Source organism: Pterocles gutturalis, unplaced genomic scaffold (assembly GCF_000699245.1).
Source record: "Pterocles gutturalis isolate BGI_N339 unplaced genomic scaffold, ASM69924v1 scaffold13709, whole genome shotgun sequence".
Taxonomy (NCBI): domain Eukaryota; kingdom Metazoa; phylum Chordata; class Aves; order Pterocliformes; family Pteroclidae; genus Pterocles; species Pterocles gutturalis.
In genome coordinates this window covers 21,639-35,240 of record NW_010135926.1, presented here as the reverse complement: position 1 = coordinate 35,240, position 13,602 = coordinate 21,639, and the positions used below count along the sequence as shown (strand labels likewise).

The 13,602-nt window shown below is 38.9% G+C and overlaps 1 protein-coding gene across 1 annotated transcript in view; it reads left to right on the top strand.

The window, feature by feature from the left end:
* Positions 1 to 13,602, top strand: part of LOC104468088 (protein spire homolog 1-like) — a gene marked incomplete at both ends in the record, with an annotated part of 55,372 nt that overhangs the window by 22,110 nt on the left and 19,660 nt on the right. The window contains 3 exons of the mRNA XM_010082100.1: positions 1,716 to 1,841; positions 11,853 to 11,936; positions 13,008 to 13,172. Coding sequence (XP_010080402.1) covers positions 1,716 to 1,841; positions 11,853 to 11,936; positions 13,008 to 13,172 — 375 coding nt within the window. The remainder of the gene's footprint in view (positions 1 to 1,715; positions 1,842 to 11,852; positions 11,937 to 13,007; positions 13,173 to 13,602) is intronic.

Sequence of the window (13,602 nt, the reverse complement as noted above, 5' to 3'; positions counted from 1 at the left end):
TGAGACTGAGCCACTCTAAAGCTGACTGCAACCAAAAGAAGTTGTTCAGCCCTTCTTCCCTTTCCCCACTCTGGCAGAATATTCCCCTTGCTCGTTTTTACCTGCGCTACTACGCCTGTGTCCATGCCACAAAGAATAATTGTCTTCTGCCTCCCTTCCTTCACCGCCTCACTTCCTTTACCATGTTGATTTTTTTTCCTGGGTGAGTCATCCTCTGTGAGTTAGGGCACAAACCCTGGTGCCAGCATAAGGGGGGGTGTCAGTGGACATGTACAGCTGGAGGCCACAAGACCACACCTTTTAGTTGCAGCATGGATTTACATCAAATTGACAGCAATATGAAAAAGCAGCCCAAGCTTTGCATGCATTGTGCCCCTTGTAACCAGAGTGTTCACTGTAATAACAGGAGAGATTTAGACAAATATGCCACTAGGCTAATTAAGGGCTCTTCTCCTGAAGAGGCTTTTGTCTCAAGCTTTTGTTCTGGACATCTGAATGTAACCACTACTGCCTCAGGTTTTGGCTTGTTCTTAGTTTTAGCTCTATAGCTATAAATACAGCTATATATCTAATAAATTACTATAAAGCCACAGTAACAAGACAAATTTTAAGGCCTTCATTAAGATTTTATTTTAATATATACACCAGTATGATATATGATATGGGTGCTCTAGTTTCAGCTTTGAGGTTTATTTTATTTAAAACTGTTTGGGGAGCAAATTGTAGATGTTATTTTGTTCTGTCTGTTTCCAGCCAAGACTTCCATGATGAATATTTACAGATGATGGATTTGACCAAGAGGAAGCGTAAGAAAAAGATATGACAACTATTGTTGTCAATAGTCAATGCTGGGCTATTCTACAATAGTAGAAACTGGATGTTGCTCATACCTTTCAGGTTCACTGTTTGAAATACAAAGGCTGGTTTCAGTGAAACATCTCTTGTCGGAAATGGGAACTGCATGTTTAAAAGCAATACTGGACTGACTTACTGATTAACTGTAGCTGTGAATGATTATTAGTGATTTGAGTAGGCTTTCAGAGTTTTGCAGGGTTAGCATATATGAAAACATCTACTGGTGTTTCTTTGCATCAGCTGTGCCTGTGTCTGGAAATATTCGTGAATGTCTGAGGTGATGCAATAAGCCTGCATTTCCATGGCTCGTGCTGTTTTTTAAAATCTTTGTACTGCTTGAAATAAATTAAATTAGAGTTTCACCTTGATGATTACACTTCATTTTTTTCCTTGCTTCACCTCCTGTCCTTTCATAAATTGGCAGGGGTACAGTTCTCTTCCACATTCATAGGAAGCTGAACAAGACTTAGTGTTAAAGCTGGTTTGAATTAAGTACATTTTCGCAAAATCTGATACTGTAAGATTGCTTTTTTTCTCCCTTCACAATTATGTTGTCTCTGTCTTTATCTTTGTCCTTTTTTTTTTTTTTTTTTAATGAAAAGACAATGTCTTGGCTTTCAGAGTTTTCCAAGACGTGGCCAACCAGTCCCCTTACCATCCTTATAGAACTCTTCTCATAAAATGAATGGTAGCAGAAGGTTTAGAAAATACACCCCAATTTCCGCCTAAGCTTAAATGTCTCATGGATTTTTGTGCCCTAAACATTCCATTGCATTCCCTTTCGTGTTATCTCGTCCTCTGTAGCATTAATGAAAGCAATGGGGCATTGTTTTGATATTGCTATTTATTTTTCTTTCTAGCTGTGTGCTGCCCACCTGCCAACTCGATCAGAGGCGCCAAACCACTATCAAGCAGTATGTCGGGCTCTGTTTGCTGAAACAATGGAACTGTACACTTTCTTGGCCAAAATTAAAAGTGCAAAAGAGGTAAGCAGTCTGAGAAAGTTTTCTGTTTTTGAGCTCATTACTGTGTGAATTAGGCTTACAGAATCACTTCTATACCAAGCCAGTATTGGATGTCAGATGCTTGAGGAAATTACCTGTAGTGTTCAGTCCTACAGCTGAGGGATTTTTTTTCTTTTGGCCTGTAGCCATTTACAGCTGTCTTATAGAAATTGTTATTGATTGTGACTAGTCCATTTAGGAATAAACCAGAAGTTTTTCTTGGAAGGTTACACCTTGCATGCATGTGTCCATTCCTGCATGCATGTATGCAATGTATTTGAGTCTAAAAACTTAGTTGGTGTTTCAGAGATGCTGTGAGGTGTTGGAGCTTTGCCTGTCATTTCTCAGCTCCTTATCATGCTTTGTCTTTGGCTGAGAATCATCTGAGATTGTTCTTGCTCATCTTTTGTCTCCAGTCAGCAGCTCCCCTTACCTTTGGTGCATGGTTGGTTGTCTATTACACGGGCTTCACAGCAGAGCCAACGTAGAAATATTTCTACTTGTAGGTCACAATGCTTTTGTTCGTTGTCTGCTTGGCTGTTACTATTGACTGAAAGGCCACCCTAGGAACCATTGCAATTGAATGGTTTGGCGGAAGAATGACTTTGAAGATGGACAGATGATTTTCAATTAAGGTGGTTCCAGTGATCTGGCCTGCAGAATGGCTCCATAAACAATTGTGTTAACACAGTGTGAGCATTGGTTATATTGGAAAACCAGTGAGTGAGGGAAAGGGGAAGAAAGGAAACATGCTTCTTAAAGCTGCTTTCTTCACTGAAGCCACTTTGTCAAGTAATGACGCTTTCATAATTTTTATTTTTAATAAATCCCTGAAGGATTTTCTTTTCTTTTGTAAGTCAAGATCTACAGTACCTTTGAAAAGCAGGATAAGATTTTACAGGCTGATCTAAAATTTTTGCTGCTGAAAGAGGCAGAGCTGTTCCACCCACGCACACATGCTCCCACTGTTTTCCTTCGCCTGGTTCTAGGAAACAAACACAGCAAATACCAAACAAACAAAAAAAAAAAAGGAGTCATTCCTTGTCAGGTTAATAAGCTGAATCAGCTCATTAAAGGGTCAGATGAGCCTGAGAGCAGCACAAGAGAGCTTTTATCCTCACACTAGTGGTGGAAGACACAAACCAGTCAGAGGCATAAGAGACTGATGCTGTCTTTCCTTCCTGGTTGAGATGCATCTGTCCAAGGGGGAGAACCCTTCAGAGATGTTTTCCTGTTTCACAGGATCAAGTTTCAACATCACTTTTTCTCCAGTCCTACTCAAACTGAAAGCAATTTTTAAACTGAAGCAGTATCATACAAAGATAATTTTGACAGTGTCAGCATGGCTATAGAGCCACTTGTTTCTGAGGTGCCTGTGTTACTGTTCATTTGCATCCAACCTCCCTGATACAGAGAGCAGACAGGATACAGCGTCTCTGTGCTAAATCTGTCTCCTGACCTTGATGTCATTAGTTTCACATCTTGGCTTTTGATGGCTCCTTAGTGTTCTGACCACTGGATATACTAATTGACGGACCTGTGCTAGAAACCCTTCAACTAACAGCTATTGCAAAGTCCATGGTGAGGCTCAAAGATGAGTTGGAGTTCTTCTTTCTGCTCAGAAAGGAATTATGTTTCCAGTAGTTCTTGAGAATTTTGGCCACAGTAAGCAGTAATAAGGCATCTCTGTTGTCAAAGTAAAATATTGTGATTTATAACCATTTAAAATTAAGTCTTAACAATATTCTTTCAAAAATTCATTAAAAAAGTAGAGGGATGTTTTGAATTTGCAAATTATTTAATCACCTTGTAATTGGACATTAAAACCCTACAACATTTGATCACACAATAGAGCATACTATGAGTTAATCCCCAATGAAAGAAACCATTTGCCTCTCAAAGGCTATTAGGGATTGATTCAAAGCACATTTAGGTCAAAGGAAGTAAACCTTGTAGATGGAATTTTGGCCCTACTGAAACCAGTAAGACTTTCATTGTTGCACCTAACCAAGGCTAGAATTTTGATCTTTTTATTTTGTTTTACTGTGGATCAGTCCCCCAGTAGGCATACAAGAAGTGACCAAGAAAATTATATTACAAGCAGCTTCTAGAATCTGAATATTTTGGTTTCATGATGCACTTGATCCTTGCTTATAGCTTTTTTCTGACTGTAGTTTTGAAATGTATTTAATTTTTTAAATAATGTTGTGTACAAAGAAAAAATAGGAAAGAAGAAAATAGGAGGTGGAATCCTGTAAATCTTGTTACACCATTTTCAAATGACCTCTGCAGTTTATACTTGAGGCAAGCAGGAATCATATGATCACAGTAGGTTTGTGCCAGTAAAAGCTGTGGTATTGTTTATATATTCTTCTCTCTTGCAAATATATAGAAGAATTTAATTCGTGAGGAATATGGTTAAATACAATTCAACTCAACAAATTCCCTTTTCTTTTCCTTTTGTTATTGTCATATGAGTATTAGGTATAAAGGAGAGAGGCACTTAATACATCATTAAGGACATTTTGTTGTCAAGAATTTTTGGTGATTTCATTGGCAGATAGCTGGGGGAAAAAAACCCAAGTTATATACATCAGCACCAATTTAAAAAAAAAACCTCACAGTTATACTATGTAATATTGTATTTGTGACACTAAAGATGCCAGGTGTTTTAGACAGTTTATTTCAAAAACTGACAGCTTGATTTGGAGATCTTCCTTTAGAATCTCTCAGACCTAGACACAGTTGTGGATGTGAGATCAAAATGAAATTGAAACCACTAAAAAGGGGGAAAAATCCTCTATAATTACTTAAAATAATTTTCCTATGAATAAAAATTAATTTGAAATTCCTTGGATTCCTTCTAGAGCCACTGGCTACCATCTGAGTGTCTGTTTCCCAGGTATATGAAGTTCATAGGTTTTGGTCAATAGGAGCTTAAACAGCCAACTTCACTGTAGTGGAAGAGGGAGAATTTTTATATTCAGAAATTCACTTGCTAGGAGTGGGCCAAATCTGACCTATCTTGGGCTACGGCCCAGGACAGGTTTAAAAGGGAAGTACGCTGTGAAGGAGGCAGAAAAAATATGGCTGTGATGCTGTTTTCAATTCGGCATTATAAAAACTTGTTAGGATTTTGAAGTTACAGGATTTCATGAGGGATAGATCAGAAGACAGGAGGGACAGACCTATAGGGCTGTAATATGTTTTGTTACAAATATATATACTGAGTAGTGATGTGCTCTTTAGTCTCTCATGTGAACATCACTGTCATATAACAAATTGAAAGTAGTTTCAGAAGGGGTTTTACTGGCATGCATTTGTGTGAGTGCATTAATCAGAAATGATGAAGCAATGAGTGAGCTGTTCAGGTCATCTTAATGAATGTCAAATAAAATGTCTTAGGTGCTTTGTCACATACTTAGTGCCATGTGAATTTTGTTTCCAGTCTGATTCCCTGTGTATGAAAGGTCAGCAGTAAAGATTACTTGCAGACAGGGACATGGTACTTCCATTCTTAAAGAGAATGAAATGTTTAATGGAGTGGATGCACAGGACAGGCCTCAAGCCAGCTTTGAGAAAGGTATGACACTAATATTGCAATAGTAAAAAAAAATAAATTAATAGAATAACAGTAATAAAATATGTATTTCTGTGGAATAGCAGCAGCGACTCCGAAGGTAGGGTTGAAATTAGTTAACTGATCTAACTTTACATCTTTTTACAAGGTGAAGTTTCCCTAGTAAGCTTAATGGGGTGTTTTTTCAGCTTGCTGGCAGCATCTGTATGCTACTCAGGTGCTGTGAAAGGTGCCCTTGCTGCAGATCCACCATGGCTACCATCTGTTGCCATCCAGAAATGGTCGTTCAGTGGGCGAAGACCTCCTAACTCTGTGTCCTGCTGTTTAAGCATTTGCAGCTGATGACAAAAAATGGAGTACAGCTTGTTTCTCATCTTGAGCAGTGAGCTTTTAAAATTGCAAGAGGAAATTTCTGCAAAAAGGGGATCTGTCCCCCCCCTTTTTTTTTATTGTGTGTGTAGAAAAATGGCCAGCAAGGTGGAGGAAATGCATATGTGTGTGGCGAGGGGGAAGATAGTTTGAATATCTGCTAAAAATGGACCCCATGTAAAATGGAAAATTCATCTTTTTCATGATCATCCAAAAGTCATTGAGATCACCTTTGTTGGCGCCTAGCCATACACAGAACTGCAGGCGCAAATAAGTTGTGTCCATGAGATAAAGCAATGCTCCTGCTGGAGTATCTGAAAAGGTCACACACATTGCTCAGAAATGGCATCAAGTGTGACTGAGAGAGACAGGGAGAGACTATGCAAGCATAGGAATGCAGAAATTTATGCTCTGGATTGGACTGGGGATCCACCTGGTCTGCTGTCCACATTGTGAACCTGCTTTATTGAGGGGATATCTGCCCTAGCCCTCCTTCACCTCCCTGTTACTGCCCAGGCTTGCCTTCTGCTGGAGTTAATGCTCCACATGCCTTAATGGCTGAGTGGGCCAGCAGTGTGCCCTTGTAGCAAAAAAGCCTTATGGTGTCCTGGGCTGCACTGGGAGAAATATTGCCAGCAGGTCGAGGGAGGTGATCCTTCCCCTCTGCTCAGCACTAGTTCTGGGCTCCCAAGTACAGGAGAGACATGCACTTACTGGAGAGTGTCCAACAAAGGGCCAGGAAGGTGATGAAGTAGCTGGAGGAGAGGCTGGGAGAGCAGGGGCTGCTCAGCCTGGAGAAGAGAACGCTCGGGGAGATCTCATCAATGTATACAAATACCTGAACGGAGGGTGCAAAGAGGACGCAGTCAGTCTCTTTCAGTGGTGCCCAGTGACAGGACCAGAGGCAATGGGCACAACCTGAAACACAGGAGGTTTCCTTTGAAGATCAGGAAACACTTTTTACTGTGAGGATAACCAAGCACTGGCACAGGTTGTCCAGGGAGGCTGTGGAGTCTCCATCCTTGGAGATATTCAGAAGCCACCTAGGCATGGTGCTGGGCAGCTGGCTCTGGGTGGTCCTGCCTGAGCAGGGGGATTGGAGCAGCTGACCCCCAGAGGCCCCTGCCAACCTTCAACACTCTGTGAGTCTGTGAGTGCTACCGGTAAATGCCAGTGCCAGCCTGTAGCAGAGCTAAGCATTCGTGGTGGGCTGTGAGTGATAAACTCCACAACTGGCACAGCTGATGCCAAAAGGGACTATGCGATGCTGGCCAGCATAAAATACAAGAAGTATCCAGTAGGCAGATGTGTCTTAATCTGTTGCAGTGGGTTTGAGTCATATCTGAAAAATTTTTAGAGGTTGATATACATCCTAAAGCATAAAGATTAAGATTCCTTCCAAACTAATTAAGACTTCATATATTTTTAAAATTGCTAACATTCTTGATTGCATTTAAAGTCCATGTTCGTCAAAAACTTGTCCATAACCGTAATTTCATTATCCAGAGTATGCCTCGTGATTAAGTTTTTGGTAGAATACAGATAAAGCTCCCAATCTGTCATCTTTGTAATCTTCTTTTAAATCATGTCGCCTTTCATTTCTGTGCTTTCTGATGTAAAAACATAATTCTTTCAGTCTACCTGGGTAGTTTTCAGTCTAATCTGTATGAAAGTGTAAACATATAAAGTCTTATTAAGTACATGAGTAGAAATGAAATGGTCCCTTTTTCTTCCTAGTTTCCTGCTCAACTGGAAAACAGTTTGAAAAGTTGAGTATTACTTTCCATTTAACATGGCTATAGTGGTGTGTTATTTGTACAAAATATGATAATAGAGGTAGTTAATAGGTATCTAAACGATGTTAATGGCTAACTTATTTTAGAAATAAAGTTGTTAGCCAAGTTACTCTTAATAGTCTTGTGACTGTAAAAGCTGTTAAATACCCTGCTGCTGAGATTTTCAGAAAGCACAGCTGGAGGAAAAAAACAGATTCACAAATTTTTCTGCTCGTAACTTCACTTTTGCCTACACTTTCAGGCTTCCAAGTGACTCTGCTTGCTTTTGCAACTGTGTTGTTGGCAGGCTTGCACCCCCATAATGATTTGTTTGATCCCTCAATTTAGGAGCTTTAATAAGGGAAAAAGCTCTTCATATACCATTGTATATGAAGAGCTTTATCAGATACCCACTTGAGAGGTTGGGTATCAGGTACTTTATCAGATACTCACTTGAGGGAGTGATTTAACTGATCCTATTCCCACATTTGAAGTATTCCCACTTTTCAAAGAATTCGAGTAATGCTGCTGGTGAAGCCCTTCGAATTCAGACCCAAATTGGATAGCTGAATATATGAAAGCAGGTTTTCCCCTATGTGCAGGTTCCACTATTTTTAAACTGAGCCTGGAGGTGCAAGAATATTTTATTAGTTTCACAGATAGTGGCATAAGAATTACTTGCACCAGCAAACAAATAATTCCTAATTAAGAATATAAACTGGGAACAGCAGTCAACGGTGTTCTGCAATTGGTGAAAGACAAAGTCCATCTGTATTCTCAAGAATACCGTCTTCATTAAAACGTTGCGTTTTAGAGAACATTTTGTGGAAGTGAGTCATTGACGTTGTGATGACAAGTGTCTTATATAAACTCCCATCTGTCAATGAGCACAGGAGAGCACATCTCAAATGTGGGACACGCAGCAGCAGCAAATCAACTGTCTGCTTTTAATAGCGCAGCAAGACATTTGAAGACATTTGGTATTTTTATTACTAGCTTTTGTCACAAAATGCAGTTTAAAAAAAAAATGCCCCAATGCTGTAACAGTTTAAAAAATGCTATAGCTGATGAAACACTCACTACCTACACATCCAACCCTTATTTCCTGAACAAATGCCCAGGCTCTAATACGTGAATCAGGTCTGTGGTGTGGGTCTGAGGTTCTGGGATAGTTCAGAAGAACCCTTTTAAGATGTTTCTGCTTTCTGAAATTGAAACCCATTTAGGCCATGTATTTATTATAGTGCAATGGCTTTTCTTAAGCCGTTGTCCCAAGGGTAAGTAAAAGTGGCTACAGCGGTTGGGGTTACTCAAAGGTTTTGGATCATAGTTAAGTTCTGACAAACAGTCTATTGTATTTTCAATCTGTTAGTTTCCATAATTTATGATTGAAACAGATGCTGAAACCCACTGATGCTGGCTGGGGGTGCTGGAGGGAAATTACAATATTTCATTTAGTCTAGAATTTCATTTGTCACAGTGAATTTATTCCTTCCTAAGCAGCATCTGACCAGTGCAGAACAGTTAAAGAAGCCTTCCTAAGCACTGGCTGCATGGATAGAGCACTTCATGGTTTTATTTCTTCCTAATCTTCCAAAGCTTTCTAACTTCTATAATGATGGAAATTCCTTTCCTTTCTACTGTTCTCCACTAATTTCATGGTGAGCTGCATTTAGAGGTCTGAGCCAGAGTCCAGGGAGGGGAATGAACTGTCCTTATGAAGTGAGCATCTGTGCCGGGATGAGGGAAGCAGCTGGACCACTTGGCTAGGATGGGGAAGAGTAGGAGCCCAGCTTTGGAAGTAGCCTGTGCTTGTATCAGCTCATTTGGACCATAAAACTGCATTTTGAGAGTTGAGAGACTTGATGGCTTGCCTGGCAGGTTTTGCTCTTGCAACTCTCCAGTGTAGCCAGCATCACTTACACTTGTGCTTTCTTGGGTAGAAGCTTCCCCTCTAGCTATGTTCCAGAGAAATTAATTAGATGGTTCCTTAATTTGGAAGATCTTCCAGCTGTTCAGTTGTTTTGGTTGTTTTTTTTTTTTTCCCTTCATATTTTCTACTGTTAAGAAAAACAGGTTGTAATCTGTTTAGCTTCGTGGAATATTTATGTCAGCTAAAGGCGTGAGCCTGTGGGCATAAACCAGCCCAGTAAACCGTATGGTAGGGAAAGTGGTTGCCGAGATGGGTAATTGCTGCAAATCTCATTGAACAGTCAAAGTAAAGGTTAAGCAGCTGGAACATGTTAATTTTTAAAAAATTAATGTGTACCTTTTGGTATGGAAAGGAGGAGCAAATCTGTCAGTTGTGACCTCATTTACTGAAGTTAGCTTTTTGATTACAAAGAGGCAAAGGAGAAAGTACCAGAATTATTTTCTGTTTTGCAGTTTTTTAATACATGCTAGCAGTTTGCAATAAAGCAAGTCATTTACAGTTCACAGATACTGTATTTGAAATGGTTACTGCAACTGTATGGTACAGAAACAAACCCTGGATGGCAAAACACACATAAGTGAGACCTTTATATTACTCGTTCTATCAATTTTTCTGTTTTGTTTTGTTTTGTTTTTTTTCCCCTTGGAAAAGGGTGGTTGCCTGTAAGTGTCAGACTGACTGCTGACCGCAGCGACAGGACCAACACAAATTTCCTTAAAGACATTCCTTCCCAATTGAGTATCCTGTGGTGATACTGCAAGTCATGCCAAAACCTTCCCACATTGTCCCATGATATATTTTTTTCTGTACTGTAGGTGATTTATGAGTTTTTTTTTAGTCTTCCTGTAAATTATGTATTTTATTTTTATAGGGCAATGGTAGTATTTCTCTTTGATATGACAGCGTGTTACTTACGTAAATAAGACAATAAATAACCCATCTGCTCTCTTCCCAAAACCTCTTTGGTGTCTGACTTACATGTGCTAGCTCTGTAACCAGGTTTGCTAGTTAGTTGCATTCTGTTAACTGTGCAGGTTAAGCAGTCTTCCAATGCTTCAATTTCTTACACTGAAGTGTTGGCAGTTTTGGAACTACTTCCAGGGGAAAAAAAAAAAAAAAAAAAAAAAAAAAAAGTATTACAAATTATGCTTCTTTTTGAGTTTTCTGGGAAGCTCAAAAGCTAAATTGAGACTGATTGTTCAGTTCCATTAAAGGAGGAGCTCAAGTGCTTAAAAGTGAGAAGAAGTTTTTGATAAATCAATAATCTGTCAGACCTCTGACCTGTTGCTTTAGTCTCATAAAATAACCAAGTAGTTAGCAGAGGATTTAACTACCCATTTTGAATACATTAGTGAGTACTTAGAAAACAGATCAAATGAAACATTGTTAAAGATTTCCTGGAAAACTATCTGTAGAAGTGGAATGGAGTATTGAGAATTTGTACTGCTGATTCCAGAACATTTCAATACAGAAGTAAACCAAAATACGGCATGTTGAATACATGGTTGGTTGTGTGTATAAGATCATTTCTGTAAAGCTGCAGCTTTTTAAATCTTTCACTTGCATTTGTCTGCGTGCAAGCTTGCCTACTCTTTTGGTCTGCTGTAACTTCTAATCATTTTTCATATTCTTGTTACTGAAAGCTTTTTTTTGCCCCTCTGCAGACAGTCTTTTCCATATTTGGATTATCTGATTTTGTTCATAAATAGCAGTTTTTACCTTTGAAAGATCTGTTTCTCTTCCTTACATGATTTTATTACTCAGATTTCAGAACCAATAACCATGTTATACAGACTACTTAATTTCAATATACGTGCAAGTCTGTTGCTATTCACTTTTAAGGATTTCTCATAGTTTATTTCTCCTCACAACTGACTTTCTGTGAATTTCTTTTACAAAAATGGTCTGTCTTGAATCAACAAATAACAGTCATTTTGGTATGAATGGAATCATTACCAAAGTCAGTAACATTTTCTGTGTTTTGGCTTAACAGACCTGCTAGGTGGTTGGGGTTTTTTTTCTGTCCATAGCCCAATTTTGTGAATAATAAAATTTCCATGTATAGTTTTTCCTCTGGCATGCTATTATCTGAAATATTTTCATGCTCAAAACTCAAAGATTTTTTTTCCAGCATTTAAGGTCCACTTTTCAATTAAGACAAATACATTCAAATAGTATTTCAAGTTACTTTTACAGTATTACTGTTCAAGTCATAAAACATTCAATAGAATACCCAAACAACATAATTCAAATAATGATGTTAAAAATTAAGCTTCAGTTTTACTTGAGAGTAATGCCACCATTCATTTTTGGAGTCATTTTCTTTTCACTGGCAGAATCTGAAGAAGATTCAAGAAATGGACAACGAGGGAAGTGATGAATCCAGCACAGATCTTGATGACTTAAAAAATGCTGACTGGGTAAGACAACAGTTGGATAGTGATTCGGCATCATTACTAGCAGTTTGTATTTACTTATAATACTTACCTAAAGTTGTTTGGTTTATGTTAAAATCAGTGCTTGTTTTTTTTAAGATGAATTAATAGTAACTCATGACAAATTAGAACCAAATGGAGTCTCAACTCTCCTTCACAGACAGATGAGACAATACAAATATCCAAGCATTACATTTTTTCTTTAGACTGTTTTTGTAGAGAAGCTTTTGCAGTTTAAGAAGACTAGACACTTAGGTATCAGGCTGACTGCTGTTCAAAGGAGCATCCAGGCAGTAGACAGAGCCACCAGCTGAGATTCTCCAATGGTGAAAGAAAAATGTTACAGAGAAGCTCTTAACAGAAAGTAGATTGTTTTAGTTTGAAGTTACTATTCTTGGCAGTTCATAGAGGCATATTATCGTGTTCTTAAAAGTAATTATTTCAATCTCCCAATCTTCTCTCTGACACCCGTTCTTCCTCCTCTCCAGCCATTCTCACTGTCCAAAAAGTGAGAGAGAGGTATAAGTGTGTGGTGCTCTTACTGGCAGAGCAAAATGAAGTTGAGTACTGAGAGGGTATTGCTAGACTTTAGGATTTGGAGTCCATTCCAAAATCTCTATGTGAAGAACTGCTTGGAATTTTTGCAAGAAAATTCTGGGCCTAAGAGAAACTAAATTTCAGATTCAATCACTGTTTTAATTCAAATAGTATTAACTATAAGTTTATAAACTTTCCTGACATTCTTGCAGTATACATGAAATAGCTGTACAGTGTGAGAATTTAAAATCCTTTTTCTGTATTATCTTAGAGATGAACATCACTTGAGGTGAGACTGCAGCCCCACTGAGTTGCAACAAAGTATTGTTACATTCATGAGGTTTAAAAATGGGCTTATATAAAATAACCATAGATATAATGGGTTTTGGTTTATGTGTTAAAATAGTACAGCTGTATGTCATTGGTGGTGTCCTGAAAGGGGAATGAACAACTTTGGTTTAATCTGAAGTGGTATTCAAGGGTAAGGTATCTAATAAAATTTCTCTCTTTTTTCTTCAGGCTCGTTTTTGGGTACAAGTGATGCGAGATTTACGGAATGGTGTTAAACTTAAGAAAGTTCAAGAGCGTCAGTACAACCCGCTCCCAATAGAATATCAGCTCACACCTTATGAAATGCTGATGGATGATATTAGATCCAAACGCTATACCTTAAGGAAGGTCATGGTGAGTCAAGAGAATCACTAGAATTTGTCAAATCTGAAATATTCTTTTCCTTTTTTTATCATAGAGTCATAGAAGGGACCAGCCTTAAAAGATCATCTTGTTCCAACCACCCTGCTATGGGCAGGGACACCTCCCACTAGACCAGGCTGCTCAAAGCCTCATCCAGCCTGGCCTTGAACACCTCCAGGGATGGGGCATCCACAACTTCCCTGGGCAACCTGTTCCGGTGTCTCACCACTCTCACAGTGAAAAATTTCTTCCTAATATCTAGTCTAAGTCTGCCCTCTTCCAATTTAAATCCATTACCCCTCGTCCTGTCACTGTGTGCCCTTGTAAAAGGTCCCTCCCCATCTCTCCTGTAGGCCCCTGTCAGATACTGGAAGGCCTCTGTGAGGTTACCCTGGAGCCTTCTCTTCTCCAGGCTGAACAA